Consider the following 19653-nt stretch of genomic DNA (forward strand, 5'->3'; position numbering starts at 1 on the left):
AGAAAGTGAGAAAAAAAATCCTAGTTTTTTTTTACGTGTACCACATCTTTCCACCACATTTCCTGGAAATCGATCCTGTATTTTTTGTGTAATGCTGCTAACAAACAAACCACAAAAACTCTTCGACGAAGGTAATCAAAGACTGACACAGGAAAGCACTATGTTATAAGAGAAGTTTATTATTAGAGCTGGGGTGGAGGTTATACCTTGTTTATGAAATACACGTGAACATTTACAGAGGCCTTCCAAGCTCATCCCAGCTATTAGGATAAACAAACAAAGTTCTGTTTCATGTGAGCGCTAAATTAAATGCAACAGATCTTGAACCAAGGCAACAGTCAACAGATTCGAACACATGTTGTCTGACAAACTATTTTCCTATACAACAGTTGCACATATTATTTATGATATCAGGAATGCAGAGGGTAGAAGGTTCATCTCCTGAGGGTTTTGCAGATTTTGTCTCATCTATGACTTAAAACCAGGATTCATCTAAGACTCTAAGACGAAGAATGCACGGAGGAGCACCATCTGTCGTTCATGTTAAAAAAAAATCCATCTGCAGCTCTGTGATGTAAGTAGATAATGTCACATTGATTTTGTTTATTCACATAACTGCAGCTCCCAAACAGTGAGAACAAAACATTGTCTATTTGGATATTTATTAGTTTATGTGGGGACAATACAAAAAGTCAAAGTAATAAAAAACAAACCATTCTGGTCACACTCTTTCAAGGCATCAGTTACAGCAATTAACTAAAACTAGGCTTTTTTTAACTGTACAAAGTGAATGGACAAACAAAAACACCAACACATCACCTTTATGTTGCTTGATGAGAGTAATTTTAAAAAGAGGCAACAGGTTCCAGACGTCCTAAGATTCAAAATGAATCAACAGTATCAGATTATCGTCTTCCTCACTCTCTTACCAGAAGCTGCCTGCCACTGCAACACATTTAACAAAACAGAATACAACAGACACAAAAGGCATATGGATTTTAAGTAAGCTCTATTTCTTACCAATGTTTCATAATGGGTATAACCTCAGTTTGAGTCCATTAGGTGGTGACATGCTCCTTAGGGCCACTGTGTGGTGCAGTTTTTCCATGTATTTTCACGCCAACCCAGTCTTTTCTGTGTACGTACTATTGTGTGTATATATTTCAACACTCTAGGATGGTTTTGAAGTTTATGTGTCTAAAATCACTCAACAGAGCTCTTGGGTTCCGGTCTATGACTCAGCAGAGGAGGATTAAGAGGTTGCACCAGGAGTTGGGTTGACATTCTGCGTGGCGGCCTGTGGTGCCACCTCTATGATCCGAGGTTTGTCAATGATGCGAGCAGTGCGGTTTCCTTTCTCTACAATCCCGATGATCCACGCTTGGTGGCCCTCTCCGTATTTTGGTGATTTGATCTCGGCACAGAAGCGAGCGGCCTGCTCCCGCGGTAGACAGATTAACAGGCCTCCTAGAAATGAAAAGGAGATTTGTCAGTGAAAAAGGTTTTAAATAATGAATTTTATTGTGTCATGATGCTGATGAGTGACTATTTAGTCACTTTAGAGATGTATCACTTTCTTTCCTTTGGTGTCCCTCAGGGCATACACACATACCTGATGTTTCAGGGCAGGTGCCATGCATGAGACCAAACATGTTCCCACAGGCCTTGGACACAGCTGCCATCTTGGCGAGCACTGGGAGGTTGTGGATGACAAATGACACTTCACTTCGCTGTTGTCGTGCCAACGTCTGAGCGTGGCCAAGGATGCCAAACCCTGTGATGTCGGTGGCTGCGTGGGCATTGAAGGTGTGCATGAGACCAGCCGCTACATGGGGAGACAGAGGGAGAGAGAGACTTAGAAGGGCACCAGATGGAATAATTGTTTAGATTAGACAGACAGACAGACAGACAGATACACACCTGTATTGTGTAAAGATTATTTAGTAGGGGAAGTAAATACAGAATTTTCAGTTGACATTCACAAAAACTAATAGCATAATTAACAAAAAAGAACAATATAATGCAAATACCAGATATAAAACATTTTTAATCTTCAGCTGAGCTGCAGCAGAGGCTCCTGCTGTTTACGAAATTCAAAGCTTGCTGATGTACTTATGTTTAACTTTAAACATGTTATTTCATTATAAGATAATGACAACCAAAAGTTCAAAACTATTGTGCATGTCAGTTGTCACTGCAAATTAATATTGATGATAAATTCATCATTTACCTGTCCTGTTGAGCCGAGCCATGTTCATCATGGCTTCATGATAGGCCAGTTCTACATCTTCCTGAGTTACCACCAGCTTTATTTTGTTCCACTTCTCAGGCTGGAGTGATTTGAAAGAAAAGAAAAACATATAAATGGAATTAGTGGCTATCCTAAACAACAAGAAGTGTCACAACATAATTATTCATGAGTGAACAGGCAGACTTACAATATCTAACCACTGATGTACTGCAACAGCAACTTGTGTTCCAAGGGGCTTAGTCAACACCAACACGTCTCCTGGGACTGCATTGTCTGGCCTAAGAAATGTCAAACAAAGTGTGATTAGTTGCATCACAATAAGTTTGTACATTATTGAGTAACTCAAAAAACTCAATTAAGAGAAAAAAACTCCTACATGATAAATTCGTTGGGCTGGCAGACTGTTGTCGCGACTCCTCCCATCACCACCCAGGGGTTGAGCACTGTTTGTCCTCCTGTGACAGATGTGCCTGCCTCCTCTGACGCATCCTTGAATCCCTGAATGATCAGTGGCATGACTTTGTCTCTCTCCTGTAAAGAGAAAGAAAAAGGCAGAGCAGCAAAATAAATAAGCAATATATATATATATGTATTGTTTTTTTAAAATTAATGCAGTTGGTTCTTTGCAGATATTTGCACTTAATCCAAAAGTGAATGCATCGGCTGACGTGACACTTACCTTCTCTGACATTTTGTTGCTGACTCCTAAAAGCATCAACATGTTGTCACACTCTGTCACTCCCATGGCGTACAGGTCACTTAGAACATTGGCACAAGCAATTCTTCCCTACAATAATGGAAAATTAAGCACATGAAGGGTTGGGCGTGTTAAGTCGGCCATTATAAGACCCAGTAAAGGACTTTATACCAGTGTCACCATTTAATTTGTCACATGTATATATATAATCAATAAGACCACTTTATTGCACTCAGTAAAAAAGAGAACATCCATACCATCATGTACGGGTCATCCACAATGGGGTAGATGTAATCTGTCGTCTGGACCAGAGAAAGGCCTCCATGTCTGAGGGGTATCACACAAGTGTCCATACCTATGCCTTCACAGAAAACAAAACAGACCAGAATTCAAAAGCTTGGCTTTGATGTAGAATCTAATGATGCCTTCAAATTGCTTTCCTTTTAGTTTAAGTTCCTATTTAAATACTGAGGGTAGGGTTGTATTTATTACAGCAAGTTTTATATTAACACACTTTATTCTACTATTCTAAAAAGTCTGCATCTTTTTTATTAAACATTACTAATAAAAAAAAATTAAGGGTGTATATCATCATTTTCACTGTATGATCATTATTACCTAATCGGGGCATAACTGCCCCCAGGAACTGTTCATCCTCCTGATAGTGGTTCTCCTGTAGGGTTTCTAGTAGCTTCTGTAACACATCTTGGGGCACCTGTGACCAGGAAATAACCAATTATAAATAACGGATTACTTTTTAAATACATATATTCCTTAATCAGGTTGGATTTCATATAGAGAGAGATTTCAATGAGAACCAACCTTGCAGCCTGTGCCCTTGAGCTCGGCAAAGCGTGTGAGTCTGAAGTTCTTGTCCAGCTCGTAGCTTTCAGGGTTGAAGGACTCCCGCACAGACATGTCTGTAGAAACTCTGGGTCCTCACCACTAGGACCATGTTGATGACAGGACAGAAAAAATATACTTGTGGTTAGAAACATGGTCTGGATGTCTCTGGTTGAAAGTCTTGTTAAATGCATAGACTTAAAATCTAATAATAATAACAGCTGATTCATCACACTGCAATGGCATCTGGGTTTATTCATGAATATCTCTTTTGTGCATCATTTCAAGTGAATCACACATGAGTTTCATCATCTTTACAATCTGAAGCTGCAGCCCTGCAATTCATCCAGCCTTTACATATAAGCTACACAAAGAAGGGAATCATTTCAGTGCTGTTAATAGTAATATTTTTTGTGTTGGAGAGTAATTGATTTATTTGCTGATATCTCCAATTCACAATTGCTTTTATTATCAATTTATCTACAGATTTAGGCAATTCATTATGCACTCTCAATGTTACAATACAATGCCGATACATCTCATAAAAGCCCCTTGTGACATGTATATTGAATTATCAGACTGAGAGTCCAAAATCCTGAGTTATTCAGTTTACAAATCCTCAAATCTGTCTGTAAATGTGTATTTGAATGTGCAGATTCTAATACAGACTGCAAAGTACCGCCCTGGAGACTGTTTGAATTCAACACCTCTCTGCACACACACTCTCCACTGACAACATCAACCATCACAATGAGCTGCAGCGTGTTGATCAACTCATATTTCTGGTTTCAGTGAAAACAACTGAATGAACAGGAGTGACTTCCCGGCGGGAACCACCTGCCCACCTGACAGGGAAGCCATTCGAACCATTTCCTTGAGGTTTGAACTGCTGCAGGTGGCAGAGGTGGGCTCGGTCAGTAAACGGTGGGAGTGTTCAAGACGCAAAACGCTGCCAAGTTCATTCAACCATCCGGTACTGACAATATTACTGCAACCGAGAAGTTACGAGTGTCAATAAAACCCACGTTGCACTCAGCTTTGACACTTTTAGTCTGACGGAGACATCCGTGTCTCTCATGTTGTGTTTGTTTGGCTGTAAAATGCAGTTCACGCTCGGATGCTAGCTGCTAGCAAACGCCGATCCATGCATGGTGTGATGAGCATCAGCAGCTCTGAGCAACAAAAGAGCGGGGATCGTCCGAGCTGCTGAGCTGCGCCTGATCCAAACAACAACAACAACAACAACACGCTGCGGCGCAAACGTGGCGCTAGCTTGAGAGAAACTGCGCCGGCTCGTTGCACATGTAAGTTAGAAAGTTGCCGTAGTGCACCGAAAACAAAAATGTCGGCGGCGGAAAAAATTAACCCCTTCCTGTCCGACGCCATGCGATGTGGTGCAACATCAGCGTTCAAAGCAATGAAACCTGAGTAAACACGCCACATGTGTGGAGCCTGTGCTGGTGTGGTGCAGTACACGTGTTTACAGGGGCCCCAAACACCATGTTAGGGCCAAAGCGGAGTTATATTCTTTCTACATTTCCCCTTTAATTGCTCTGACCAGTTTATCCTTACCAGCTTCACGGTAGCGGTGGATCCCCGACAGAAGAGCGGGGACGGGACCACAATGCACTGCGGCCAGAAACGGGCGTCTACAAAGAAAGCCTGACGAGAATTCAGACATATTCGTCCTCAAAGTCAGGACCGGACGGTGAACAATTCAATCCGTCGCAAACGTCAACCACATTTCAGGTAAATTCGTTAGCGAGTCCTCCTCAATCCTCACGAAAACGATATTTGGTTGATAATACAAAGAGGAAAGTGACGAGCTCTCAAAGGGTCCTCTGCCTGCGCTGTGGCGGCGTCGACATCCCCTTTAAGGTGCTGTGGAGTCTGGCAACAAAATCTCTACAATGGAGTGTACCTTTAATTTACTGTTTTCCCTCCAAATCTATGATCGAGCGGACTCACAGCACTGCCTGGTTCAAAATGACTGAAATATTCTGGGATCCATAATCTTACACTTGTAGTTTGCACACTCCCACCCCTGGTGCCCATAGCATTTCTTTATATTTAATTTTTGATTCCTATTTTTATATTTATACTTGCACAAATACACCAACGCAAATTCCTTGTGCATGTAAACCTGATTCTTATAATCATATATTTTAATCATGCATGTTTTACCAATGCAACAAATAAGTTCACACTGGTTTTCTACTGTAAACGGAATTTCCTTATTATGAGTTAGACCCTTGCAGGCAGGAATCAATTATAATTTCAGGTGTTATAAAAACAACAGAAAAACACAGTTGTGAAGAAACAATATTTATTGATGGAAACAATCATTGATATAATGTGTACTGAATTTTCATTTGTATTTCCATCACAATATTGACAACAACAAGTCAAAAGAAACATTATTTTATAGAGCTACGTATATTTTTATTTTCACTTTACATCAATTATTTACTTTTCAATGCAATGTTTGAAATTAAGGCTGATGCTGCACTGCACATTACACCCATTGAATTACATATCACTTTAAAGGCATAATCCACGATGGGCGACATCCCATAAAACGTGATTTGTGCAAAATATACGAATGCTGTACTGTTACAGTACTTTGTCTCATTTCAGGCTTTTGACTCTTAGTAGCCTAAATATCGTATGAGATCCAGGCAAGGGGGCTTTTATAGCTGTCGCCCATAATGTAAACACTAAGTTACTTCTGAACATGAAAATAACCTGACATTTTTTCTACCACTGTATCGTCTGCTGGTTTAGAAAGTGGGTTACTACATGTCAAATTAAAATTCTTAAGGACCACAAGTGTGTGTGTGTGTGTGTGTGTGTGTGTGTGTGTGTGTGTGTGTGTGGTGTGTGGTGTGTGTGTGGTGTGTGTGAGGGACTTCCTCTACATTTGGTCCTGCCCCACCATTCAGGAAATCTTCTGCAGCCCTCAAATCAACCTGTCATGTTCACCACTGTCCCCTCCACACTTGCAGGTTTGTTGTAGTTGTAGCCTGTAAACGAACAAAGTATTAAAGATAACAAGACCAGAACAGCCTCAATGCATTTGTGTGTGTGTAGACAACACTTCTGGTGTTTTATTACAGGTCTCATTACCTTTTTGAAAAACTGAGAAGGGCTTCTCTGACATGAACGGTGCAATAGAGAGTTAAAACAAGGGATGTGGTGCATGGTGTGAAGATAATTAGCTGACATTTTGAGAAGCTGCGTGAGAACGTCAAATGTCACAGAGACGTGTGACAAAGACATGAGCTAATAAGCAGGCCAGCAACACCAGTTTGGGTGTGTTGTGACGGCAAAGTGGGGAGAGGTAAAGATATTGTGGGCTCAAAGGGCCTGATGAAAAGATGGAGTAAGATGAAGTACTAAAGTGAAGGGAAAGGTTGAGACCATAGCCTGCATATAAGGATGAACAACATGACATCTCCACAAAAGGGAAGTCGAAATGTGTATCTGGTGACTAGCTGCAATAGAGGTCATAAATCCCACCTCCTCCATGTTACAGGATTGGACATGTACCAAATTAAATTCAAAATTCATGTCAAATAATTAATTCTCAAATATGGTTGCTCTTGCAAGCTTTAATCACACTAAGCCTTGTTAGTGTTCATATTTCTGCTAAGTTTGGTTTTGTTTGAGCTCCATACCCCGATCATGAGATGGGGGCTATCATATCTAGGATATTATAGTTCATTAGTGGTGAGGGGGAGAAAGTGGAGAAGCATCATCCATCTTTATATACAGTCTATTGGTGCAGGCAAGGAAAGATAAATGTACACAAATAGATAAATGAGCAGGATAGTGTGTCTCATACTTGTAGAAGGTCCATTTAAGACTTCTTCTGCCTCTGCAGCATCTGACGAGTCAAAGGAACATGACGGTTTACCTGACACATTCACAGAACACATACTCTTTGACCGGTTAACTTATTACTTAATGAAAACTATTTGCTTGTCATGCTCACCAAACCGTTTGCATGATAACATAAGATCAAAGCAGTAGAAATATGATCCCAGACAAAATATGAAAATAAAGAATTAAGAGAAAAGGATAGCAGACAGACTCCACTGCAGTACAGTACCTCTTTTCAGCCTCCTCCTGGCGAGTTTGATCTGATCTTGAAGGATCTGAACCCAGTCTCGAGGCCCAGGCAACTTCTCTATTCGGTGTTCGGTGCAGTATTTCTCTGTAAAAACTGAACACAGTTCATTCGACTTTATTAACGTTTCCTTAAAAATGCTTGATTCATGATTGTTGTACCCTGCTACAAAGACAATGCTATAAATCCTTTTGTAATTTTTCTCTGGCCTACCTTTAATGGCACCTACAATGTTCTGGTCCAAGCCCTTACGATTGTCATTGAGTCCTCTCTTTCTTTTACCATTTGGCAAGGAATTGGCCAGGGTAGTATCATCAAAGAAGGCACACACCTAAACATGTAATCACACAGTGGTAAAACATTGCTGAGCCTTTAGTTAACTTATTAAAGTGAATTAAAAACAATTACAAAAGACTAGAGAGTTGGATGTGTAATGTTGTAGAAACACACCAGTTTCCGAAACAGCAGGCTCCCAGAGCGTGTGTAGTTGACGAGGATGGAGTCCAGCTGAGCTTTTGAAATAAACACATCGTAATCCTTGGCAAGACGCACCTCAGACTGAAAAGGAATCAAACAATACTCAGTATGAGGTGAAAACATATCATGGGAAAGATGACACTTCAAAATTATGATGTGAGTGGGAGTCCGAGAGATAGTTCTCCATAGTAACAAAACCAACCTGATAATGGATTCTGATATATACAGTTAAGTTTATTGATTTTAAATGGCTTAAATAAAGTCAGACATGATAAAGAGAGATTATTTATAAAAGAATACATTATTTCTTATATCTGTATCTTCAAACTTTGAAATTTCTGTGTTTTGGGATATATGTTAGACTGAGCCAAAAAAAGTGATCAGTATATTTTCCAAGTGTAAATAAAGGAAACACATTCATTTAAAACCTTATTGAGAATCACAGATTAACTTCAGATGCATCAGCACTGTTTCAGTGCACTCAGTTATAAATCACAGGTACAAGCTGTAGAGCACAGAAACCACCCAGCATAAACAAATTCATTTACACTAACATGCTGTTTACCTCTAATGGCCGAGGTTCCCTTAACTGGTTCAGGAGAGGACTCTGCGAGTTGTTAAAAGTCACTGGATTGTTCTGAGGTGGCAGCACAGAAACCTCAGAGGAGACGGGATGTCTGTTGGCTGCGGACGAGTCCTGCTGGTTCTCTGATTCCTGCCTCTTTCCAGATTCTGCAGGTGCAGCTATGAGTGGCGATGCCTCCAGAGGGCTGAGAGCTGCTCTCCTTGTACCAGACACACTCAGCGGTGCCACTTTATAGATCGGCCTCCTCTTGCGCGGCCTACGACGAGGAGTGGGTCCTGGACCGAGACGAGGTTGGCATGGTGATGCTGTCTGTTCCTGCCTTTCCAGCGACACTACAAAAAGACAGACACACACTACATTCTCTCTCCCACAGTATGTGAGTATTTGTGTTTAACCACTGACCTTTTTGTGCCTGCATCAGCCTCCTCATGGCACGCAGCTCCTGCAGAATGGCCTGCAAGGTGCCCTTACAGTTACACATGCAGCAGGGGGTCTCTGACGCAGCAGGTGGTACCACATCTGCTGGGAAGTCAGTAGTGTGTTGGTTAGTGATCATTCTATGAAGTGTGTGTATTTCTTCAGGCACAATGTGCTTTAATGCCATATCTCTGAAGACAGCGTGTACACTGTATGTACGTGCATCTCTTATGGATCCACTTGCCAAGAACACCTCTAAGTGTCTGCTTCACACTCGAATACACACAACAAAACACTTGAGAGGATCTTTTTTCATAAAAAAATTTTTCACGTCCTCTTCACACATGCTCGGGTACTCTACCGTTAGCCTCATTCACTTTGATGACCTCGTTTGAGTGGTTGAGGATCCTCAGGGCCTTGGAGCGGGTGCTGTACTGGCCACAGCCTGGACCGTTGGGGATGGGAGTAGATATGGTTGAAGTCGGTGCAAGCCCCATGTCCTCTGCGGAGCTCCAGCTGTTGCTCTGGTGGTCCTCTGATACAAGAGACAAAGGTGCAGGCTGATGTAGCCAGGCTCGACACCCTGCCTCCAGGGGCTCCTTCGCTGAGCTGTCCTGCTCTGCTCCCACACGGTGATAGGCCCTGCTGCTCTTATCGCTCAGAAGTCGCATCATTCCTGTAATTTGCCTCTTGATCTCCATGCCCTCATCCCCCAGCCAAACTACTTTGAGAGAGAAGAGTGTCAGTGAAAATAGTGAGATCCATTATATCAAAAGATGAATCCTTGCAGTGGCACATACCTTCAGGCACAGCAGCAACCTTAGGCTCCACATATGGATCCTTACAGCTGGGATTCATCACACAAGATGAATCATAATCTGCTGGTATAACATTAAGGTTTAGTCAGGAAAATGCAATATTCCACTCGCATTGAATAATTCAATGTATTTGGTGCAATAATTAAGTACTGCATAGCCTTTTTATATTTTGCATATTTATTAATAGTTTTGCGCTGCTCTTCAAATGTAAACTATATATATATATATGTGTGTGTGTTATATGTTGTGCAGACTGACAGGGACTGTGATGTAAACCGAGGCAGACCCCCCCTCCCATCCCATGCAGAAACCACCACCTGTAGGTGGTATGAAGAAGTGTAGTCAGAGAGGTGGCCTGCAGCTCACAGCTTCAGCAAAAAGTGAACAATCAAAGGCTGCATGTTGCATGTCCAGAACCCATGCGCAACATGTTCTCATATTTTGCACTGTTCGCCTCCCTAATTAAATCTTATTGTCAGGAGCTAGGATGAGTCAGATGTTGTTTTAAGTGTAAGATGTGTTAAAATCGATGCAGGCTGTGGGCATTGTCGTGGCCGTAGCTTTTGTTTACAGTGTCGCCTCTGCAAGACACACGGCGCCAGACAAACACCCAGACACAGACGCGCGTCTCCGCACGGTCCTGCATCCATTCATCCAGCAGCCTACCTTCATCCGTGACCAGTTTGAAGCTCCGAGACTTCCTTCTCCTCTTCCTCTCCCCAAACTCCATCTTCAGGAGGATTTAGTCAGTGAAGTCGCGCAGTGGGAAAAAAAATCAGAGAGCAGGATTCAGATACAGTGAGCAGGACACAATCATTGTCCGTCTGCCTTATTGATCACTTCTGTTCCTCCTCAGGCTGCGCTACACAGACGCTGTTATCCGCACATTTACACCGTGCCGTGGCCGAATTCATCTGAGAACCGCTGCTGAGTATAAGATCTGCTCTCCGGCGTGATGCTGGTTCCTCCCTTGCGCCATGTAAATAAATTAATGACTTTAATATTAAAAAATCGTCACATATCCCTTTGCGCCACCTGATGGTAACGTTGTCATCTGAAAGGTCGAGGCAGACGTTTGCCTCTGTGGAGACTAAAGCAGCAACGACACCAAACACACTCACACAAACTTTTCTTTTATATAGATTCTCTATTTGTTATCATGGATGCTGTTATTAGTGTATTTTTGTAAGAATAAAATGAAAAATGACTAAACGATCTCATGTTTGCACATTTAAAAATTTTAATGAATATAATATGACTGAAGTGAGAATTACACTGGCTATAATAATAATAACAATAATAATAAAATCATACTGAAAATAGGATGGAATAAACCACCCAAGAGTCAAAACTGTAACAATAGATAAGGAACAAAGAGGAATTAACTGAATAAAAGAAATGAAGCCTGCAACAGTTAAATTATGATCAAACAGTTGAGACATGTCAATCAAACATAATAAAGAAGGCTCTTTTAAAAAGATATGATGAGTTGGTTGTCCAGTATTTACTTGTTCCATTTGATAGAGTTAAAAAAGTCCTCTCATAGCAGGCTGGAGTCAGATAGAATAAATCCATCTTCTTATAAAGGACAAACTGTTCTCTCTCCAGTCATGACCACCTCAGGCAATACTCACTGAGTAGAAAACAGGAAGTTGTAATGGCCCCGGTGAGAAGCAAGTTCTGATCAGTGAACTAACTGGTGTCACCTCATAATTCCCTTCATTCTGAAAAAGGTCATTTCCAAGTGGTCCATGCATGAAGTATAATTCATCTGCAGTTGAAAAATGTCACTCAGGGGGACATAATCTAAATTCATTCTCTTTTGTGTTAAGATGCAAATGATGGTTAACAGTGTTTTTGCAAAAAAAGAAATCCCAATTTTCTACCACTGTGATCACCGGTTAGATATAAAACCTGTCTGCTGGCAGATGGGGCTCTGAATTGGGTTAGGGTTGGTTTGGCTGCTGGAGTATTAAATATTTGTTCACTTATCATCAAAATAATAACAGTATGTTTCATCCTTCAAGAGGAGTGCTTGGTGTTTATTTTATTTTGAAACATAATCAATAAAATAAAAAAAAAGAAACAACCGAGGGACTCTTACACTGAAATTCAGTATTTGGATGTTTTGAGATGAACTTCCGGAGTCAGTGTGTCGTCGCTAGCACCGCAGCTACAGTTTGATCAAGAGATTATTTGTGGAAATAAAGAACTAACGACAGATCCTACAGTCCAGACATGGATATACTGAAAGCTGAAATCGCAAGGAAGAGGAAACTCCTCGAAGAAAAGCAGCTCGTTGACGTGAGTCGCTGATTTAGTCCTGTGTTTTGTTAGCTTGGTAGCCTTGTTGCTAATGTTGAGAACAGACGTCGAGGAACAGTTTTTTATGAAAACGTTTCTACAGACACGTGTTAACTACTGAACCTCACGATCCATACAAGACTGAACTCACTACAGTAAAACAAGATGCGCAGCACTAATGTTAGTAGATTATCACCGTGTTAGTGGATCCTCTTTAACGTTCAGGTTACAACGAGGCCTTTATACACATTCAAAATCAATATTGTTATATCTTCACATAAGTTACATTTGTGAACAGACTCAACTTATTTTAACAACACACAAGTAGATGCGTTGTTCTCGTCGTTATTGAATAGATCATTCCAATGGTCGCAATGTAGGTTTGAAAAAGTTTGTGAATCCCGATCAGAAGTGAATTGGAGACTCGAGTGAACTAACCCAGAGTCCATTCAGTGAAACAGGAGAGGAGGAGAGGGTCTGAACTGTTTCAATTATAAAACACTGAAATCAAGTTATCTGTTCTTCAGGAGCATCTGTTGCCTCACGCGAGACTTCTGATCAAGTTATTTTACAGAAGGATAAAGGGTGGCTGTCAGTGATGTGGCAGGGCCACGACCCAAACATTAATACACATCTACTGTAGAATAACCTGACACAAGGAACGGCTGCCAGAGTCCAGACCTTCACTCAGTAGAAATGCTTACATCAAGACATCATAAGAATATGGCTGAAGTGAAGCAGCTCTTTGAAGGATGTTGTGCAGATCGGATCCTCAACTATAGAAAACATTTTTACTTTAGGATGTCGCTGCCAGGGTTCTGTCAGGTTCCTTTAATTTTTCTCAGCCTCGTATTCAATAAAGACACATATGAGCATATGTGTTTTGCACATTATTAGATTTTTAACATTGTCTTTGTCAGCACTTCTGACTTATACACTTATTTTATGACCAATTAATTCAGAAACCAGATAATTGTACAGTGGTTCACTGTTTTTCCTTGTCAAAGTACCATGCACTGAAGAAATCCAACTAATTGTCCCTCTGTTCCCAGGACTCCAAAAGGTTCTTCAAAAGGGCGGATCTTGCACGCAAGGAACAAGAAGATTACTTCAAAAGATGTGGATATAAGGTTGGTACCAGTCACTGTCTGTCTTCTGTCACTGTCTCACAAAGATGCATAAATCACTTCACTGCCTTTAGTTCAGTTATTATTTCATATTTAGTATAATACTCTGAATAAACCTTTTGTAAATGAAATAAAGTCAGGCACTGCTGCTCAGGTGAACATTAGTGTTTGTATCTGTGTTTATTGTGCTGTTTTCTCCCAACCTGCCTCTGCTGCCTGCATCTGTAGGTTCAGAGAGAGACTCCTGAGAGCCAGGTATGGGAATGCACAGTGAAATGAGCAAACAGGATGCATGAGAACATAAAACCCACTGTGTCCCAAAAGCTTCTGCTTCCTTGGCATCCTTTTTGTAGGTTCATTTACTGAAGCCATTGAGCATCCACATTTTGAAAATTCCGATGTCTGCCTGCTGGGCTTGATAAACCGAGTCCTCGCATGGTAATTTTGAAAATTAATTTATATCAAATATTTTTTTATTTCATCATATGTGTTATTAGCGTTACATACGAGTATTTTGAATAAATTTAAAATAACTGCATTATACAAATTTGCTGGACCACCTTGTGTTTCTAGTACTCCAGCATATACTGTACTACTCATAGCAAGGCAACAAAGAAAGGAAGCCACAAAGCCAGAGTGGGACACAGCCGCGGTGTGGATTTCAGCATGGGATTTTGAACGGATATTTAAAAACGATTTCTGTTGTCAAACTGCGTCCCTTTTTTTGCACATAATCTGTGAAAGCAGCTTCAGTAGCTTTAATATTTCTGCCAACTTTGAGTTTTCCTTGGTTTTGTTTCACTAGTTTGCATTGCATTGTAACAGTCGCTCTATGGAAAACTGCATTTCTGTTCCATTTTGTCCAAGACCTAAGACGTTAAACTTCTTAAGCTACGCTCATGTAGTATACTGTGTTTATTGGAGCCAGGGCCATTGTTACTTTGGAAGGCGTCTTGTCGTCCGTTTCTGTTGTTTCTTTTAGATTGTGTTGCTTAAGCCACAATCTAAGAGTGTCAGGGTGCATGTGCCTAAAAATGCATGATCTAATTGTATACTTTGTGTTTCTTTGTTGTAAAAAAAGACTAACTACCTTTTGCCTGTACTTAGGCTTTAGGTTCTACACCAGCATTCAAATTCCTCTAAATGGATGGATGAGGTTTAAATGATATTCAACATGCTTGCTTTGATTCTTGAATCATTCAGTCTTGTCTTTATTTAAGAACTACGGGTAAGATAGGGATGTATATGTATGTACAGTGAATTATGGTGATACACATCCTATTCAATCCCAAAGTAATGTTTCATGAAGACATGGCAGTTGCTTTTACATATCTGAGTTGTATTTCTTTCTTTTGCATAGGAGCAGATTGATAAAAATCTTTTGATATTATCAAATTCTGGACCTTCGTATTATGTCAACATCCATCCAATAACTTCAGTTTATCTGTTTCCTCCATGTTTCCCTGAAGATTGATAAGGATAAGGAGGAAGAAGAGCCATCCACCTCAGCAACCCCAGTGTTAGAACTGGAACTAACAGAAGAGAAGCTGCCGATGACACTGTCTCGACAGGAGGTGAGTAAATATGCTGACAGGAACATGAACACTTACCTCTGAGCATTTTTCATTCCACATTACATAACGTATTGTTAAATATGTCTTCTGCTGTGTTCATGTAGGTAATTCGACGGTTAAGAGAAAGAGGGGAACCGATTAGACTGTTTGCAGAGTCTGACTATGACGCCTTCCAGAGACTCAGGAAGATTGAGATTCTGACCCCAGAAGTAAACAAGGTACGAATATGGGTGGAAACCAGTGTCAGTGTTTCACATCAGAGCCATTCACATGTTCTTCAGTGAATAAAGGTCTAATTGATGTGGCTGTCACGTTAAATTCAAAAATGCTTCTACTGTCAGGAATTTTACTGATCAACAATCCTTCACTCCTTGTATTTGCTGCTTTCTTTATGTTTAGGGCTTGAGGAACGATCTGAAAGCAGCCATGGACAAGATCGACCAGCAGTACCTGAATGAGATTGTTGGAGGGACAGAGTCGGGAGAAGTGGACACACAGCATGACCTGAAAGTACATGAAGAAAACACCACTATAGAAGAACTGGAGGTACGTTGAACAGTTTACTGGCACATGGAGGAATGGGTCTCCTGTCATTAAATAGTTTCGCCAGTTCAAGCTATGAGTAATTTGAGTTATGTACTTTCAAATAAACACACTGAGTTACAAAATCCCTTTACAGCCAGTATGTCCATAGTCCAGCCCACTGTCCAATCATGGCCTGATTTTAAATGATCAGTGGCTTGTCTCTCAAAGTTTACAATACGTGGCCTGCTGCTCTGTATTCTTATGTCCACCTCATGGTGGCAGCACTATTCTCCAGTTTGTAGACATGTACATTGTAGATCCTACTTGATGGGTGACTACAACCTGTTGTATGGGTGGAATAAATACAGGTGAAATAAATATTTTCCTAAATCAAAAATTAACAAAGCATTATTCATACCAGTGAATGGCCTGTACTGAATGGGGAGGAAAGTGAAACATCGTAATGCTAGCATAGCCTCCCAACAGCTCTAGTTCATTGAGCTGCAGCACTTTGATGACTGGTGCAGCCGACAACAGCAGCTCTATCTCGTGAAATTCGAGCAGCAGCTGGATAAGGACTGGTTCCCTCAAAATACATCAAGCTTGTTTGTGTCCATGAACATGTGTACATTTAGAATGCCGACAGGTATTTCTGCATTTTCTGCTTTACAGAGTTTGTAAATGGTCTATTTTGGTCTCTAATATTGAAAATCTCCTCTAGGCTCTAGGTAAAACTCTGGGAACCGGAGACGATCATGGAGACCAGGATCTCATTGACAAGTTTTTGAGGGTAAGACCAAAAACATCATGTTCTGCCTTTGGTCTAGAAGGAGCTGTTGGCTGATTGCAATTCAAGTTGTTTTTCGGTAATTCGTAATAATTATTGTTATTCTTATTTTTGTTATTCTGTGTTGTAAAATTATAAAGAAATATTTGACTATTGAATTAATTTCATGATGGGACATTTTTTTAATTGTACAATATGTTACAAGTCAAGAATCTGTCAAAATCTGTCAAGTGGTTGTCACTGTTATGTTTTTGGTCATATTTTTCCTTATAGCCAGATTTTTTGTTGTGTTCCAGTTTCTTCTTGGTGTTTGGGCCAAGGATCTGAATCGTCGAGAGGACCATGTGAAGCGCAGTGTTCAGGGCAAACTGGCCAGTGCAACACACTCACAGACCGAGTCTTATCTCAAACCTCTCTTCAGGAAACTCAGGAAGAAGGTATTGTTTGAGCAGAGTAAAGCAAGATGTGAGGGTTTGTGTTAAAGTTTTTAGTGATTGTAATTTCTCTTTCTCTTTTAGAATTTACCCGCTGACATCAAAGAGTCTATCACAGACATCATTAAATTCATGTTGGAGAGAGAATACGTCAAGGTTTGTTGGGATCCAAAAACAGTGGATTTGATCTTGGTAGTCTCTTAATTATCAAAAATCTACTTCCCTGTGTCGTAATCAATTTTCACCTTTTTTTTTTTCAAGGCAAATGATGCCTATCTGCAGATGGCCATCGGAAATGCGCCCTGGCCTATTGGTGTGACCATGGTGGGTATCCACGCCCGTACTGGACGAGAAAAGATTTTCTCCAAACACGTGGCGCACGTTCTCAACGATGAGACGCAGAGAAAATATATTCAGGTGAGAATCTGACATTAATTACTACAGATGGCATTAAAATCCTGATTAAAGTGGGATTATGTTGGAATTGTCACGTTTTCAGGATAGTGACTCATCAACCTTATTAAATCAAATACAAACTAATAACCATTACAACATCATCATACTGACATGTAATGATGATCAATGGACATCATGGAATCATGCTTCAAATGTACACTTTATGTCCACACTGTGTGTGAGTATTAGAATTAGAAAATATTCATATATGCCCCATGCTCGGTGCCAAAGCATTAGATCTCTCAAACTTAAGTTTACGAAGTGCCATACTTGGGCTACTGTGAATTTTACTACTAATACTAGTAATATACAAATATTAATATAGAAATGATGCACAATTTTTTAAGACATTTTCTAGTGATGAAATCAAAAAGATCCTGGTCCTCCAATCAGAAGGTCGGCGATTTGATCCCGGTCTTCCCCACTGGCACGCCGAAGTGTCCTTGGGCAAGATACTGAACCACCAAATGCCCCTCATAGAAAAAAGTGCTGGATATAGATGCACTGTATGAAAAAGTGCTATGTAAGTACAGACCATTTAACTGTAGATATAGCAGACTACTGCATTATTTTCACCACACCTGCATAGATTAGCATTGGACATGTTAATACTATATTTGAAAAAACTGCTGGCATTTCTGAATGATGTCAGTGTTGAGGTTAGTGGCTCGTCACAGGCAGTAGAGGTCAAAAGATTGTATTATATTTCCCTGAACTATAACAATGGTTTACACACAATTATTAATGTGGAATTAAGTTTAAAGCTAATCCTGATATGTTGCTTGTGAAATAATTCAGGATGTGTTAGAAATGTTTCCACCTCTGCCAACAAACATTTACCAACATTTGATGAAATTATGGCCTAACTACCTCATCCTGTTTCCATCTACAGCATGAATTCTACTCAATTTGAGATAATTTACCACTTGATTTCCGTCAGAGTTGAGCTTTCTCACCTTGTTTTTATTTTTCTTACCACAGGGACTGAAGAGGCTAATGACCATCTGCCAGAAACACTTCACCACTGATCCATCAAAGTGTGTAGAGTACAATGCTCTTTAACTTGTACGACACAGGTCTGTAACAGGTCCATTGTATCTGTGTCCAAAGGGGGAATTTTTCACTGCAGCTCAATTATATGTTCTGGCCTGATTGAAGTGTTGTTGTGGCAGAACCTTGTATATCAGAGGCCTTTAAGTGCACATGTATTTCACAGGAAAAATGCATAATTAAAATAGAACTATAATATACTGCCAGAAAAATTCAAACACCTTTTACCAGTAGTTCATTTGAAGAACTTGTCAGATTACATGGAGGAGATTTAACCCCCCTGGACTCTAATTAGATTCCTCCTCATGAACTACTGGAAAAGCTGTTGAACATGTCGTGCCAGTGATGGTTAGACATCAGTCCTCCTGGGAACATATATGTTTGTCTGAGGAGTCAAAACCATTTCTGCAGGACTATTAAAATGTAAAGGGGTTGATTTTAATTACTGCTTTGGCTCTCGGCTGTAACATGATATTCCTTTAAATACTGGCTTACTGAAGTTTTTCAAAGATTTATTTTCATGATGTTGTAAAAGTAAAGTGTTATTTGACAAGGAAGCCCCAGTAGTGAAAGTTTTATAACACCTGGGATAGTACAGTTCTTAACACTTAGTTGCCATGCTATCTCCACTGCAGTCAGTTTTATGTGCGTGTTTGAGTTGTCATGTTTTCAGCTAATAGTGAAACCAATCAACATGTCTCTATACAATCTCTGTGAGAAAATAAAGTCTTCTTAAATACCAGCAACAGTCCTGACAGTAATTTTAATGCAGTGTGAAAAGTTAATTTTCCCTTTCAATATAAATGTTGGTTCTTAATGATCAAGCTTGGCTCTCTGGTCCTCTGCAGCTGGGCTGCTGAATGGTTCTGTTTTAACCAGCACGGTCTTCTTGAAAATGTGTTGATGGGGACACAGTTTGTAATTAAGGACTCTCAGCAAATGTGCCAAGACACGCTTCAGTAAAATTTTTGATTGCCCACTATGAGACTTAAGAATTCATTAACAACGCACTTGTCAGATCAAAATATGTAATTAAGGAATCATTGTGCTATTATGTGCTCTACTGGACAGCTATTGGAAAAAAACCTAGATTTGCAGCCACTGATTGCTGGTGGAAACCTTCCAGTAGTGTGCTAAGATGGCAACACCCAGCGTCACACACCGACCTTATTACGCTG

General features: G+C 40.3%; 3 protein-coding genes and 1 long non-coding RNA gene across 10 annotated transcripts; 2 read left to right on the forward strand and 2 right to left on the reverse strand.

Annotated features, from left to right (window-relative positions):
• Positions 1–159: 159 nt before the first annotated feature.
• Positions 160–5661, reverse strand: sephs1 (selenophosphate synthetase 1). 2 transcript variants are annotated; one of them, XM_020079319.2, is made up of 10 exons: positions 5364–5661; positions 3771–3893; positions 3567–3663; positions 3206–3309; positions 2931–3038; positions 2628–2782; positions 2439–2529; positions 2231–2330; positions 1613–1825; positions 160–1467 (listed from the first exon to the last, which is right to left on the reverse strand). In XM_020079319.2, the coding sequence occupies exons 2-10, from the start codon at positions 3864–3866 to the stop codon at positions 1253–1255; spliced, it is 1179 nt and encodes a 392-aa protein (XP_019934878.1). In that variant the 5' UTR covers positions 3867–3893; positions 5364–5661; the 3' UTR covers positions 160–1252. The 2 variants fall into 2 exon arrangements, with proteins under 2 accessions (XP_019934878.1, XP_019934879.1); XM_020079320.2 differs by lacking the exon at positions 5364–5661 and adding an exon at positions 4637–5153.
• LOC138410921 (uncharacterized) lies at positions 5403–10873 on the forward strand. Its single transcript, XR_011243564.1, has 3 exons — positions 5403–5540; positions 9127–9359; positions 10471–10873. It is a non-coding gene; the product is annotated as an uncharacterized lncRNA (long non-coding RNA).
• Positions 6032–11719, reverse strand: bend7 (BEN domain containing 7). Of its 5 annotated transcripts, XM_020078539.2 has the most exons (10): positions 10885–11713; positions 10201–10281; positions 9762–10124; positions 9386–9502; positions 8963–9315; positions 8371–8478; positions 8134–8251; positions 7903–8016; positions 7636–7677; positions 6039–6814 (listed from the first exon to the last, which is right to left on the reverse strand). In XM_020078539.2, the coding sequence occupies exons 1-10, from the start codon at positions 10946–10948 to the stop codon at positions 6756–6758; spliced, it is 1419 nt and encodes a 472-aa protein (XP_019934098.2). In that variant the 5' UTR covers positions 10949–11713; the 3' UTR covers positions 6039–6755. The 5 variants fall into 5 exon arrangements, with proteins under 5 accessions (XP_069385394.1, XP_069385392.1, XP_069385395.1 ...); XM_069529293.1 differs by having other exon boundaries at positions 6032–7677; positions 10201–10278; positions 10885–11719; XM_069529291.1 differs by having other exon boundaries at positions 6032–7677; positions 10885–11719.
• A 617-nt stretch (positions 11720–12336) lies between these two features.
• On the forward strand, positions 12337–19217 carry prpf18 (PRP18 pre-mRNA processing factor 18 homolog (yeast)). 2 transcript variants are annotated; one of them, XM_020078008.2, is made up of 11 exons: positions 12337–12522; positions 13575–13652; positions 13878–13904; positions 15119–15223; positions 15328–15441; positions 15623–15769; positions 16470–16538; positions 16832–16972; positions 17054–17125; positions 17231–17386; positions 18407–19217. In XM_020078008.2, exons 1-11 carry the CDS (start codon positions 12457–12459, stop codon positions 18485–18487), a joined length of 1056 nt encoding a protein of 351 aa, XP_019933567.1. In that variant the 5' UTR covers positions 12337–12456; the 3' UTR covers positions 18488–19217. The 2 variants fall into 2 exon arrangements, with proteins under 2 accessions (XP_019933567.1, XP_019933574.1); XM_020078015.2 differs by lacking the exon at positions 13878–13904 and having other exon boundaries at positions 12338–12522.
• Positions 19218–19653: the final 436 nt, after the last annotated feature.

This window comes from Paralichthys olivaceus, chromosome 7 (genome assembly GCF_024713975.1).
Source record: "Paralichthys olivaceus isolate ysfri-2021 chromosome 7, ASM2471397v2, whole genome shotgun sequence".
NCBI classification, from domain to species: Eukaryota; Metazoa; Chordata; class Actinopteri; order Pleuronectiformes; family Paralichthyidae; genus Paralichthys; species Paralichthys olivaceus.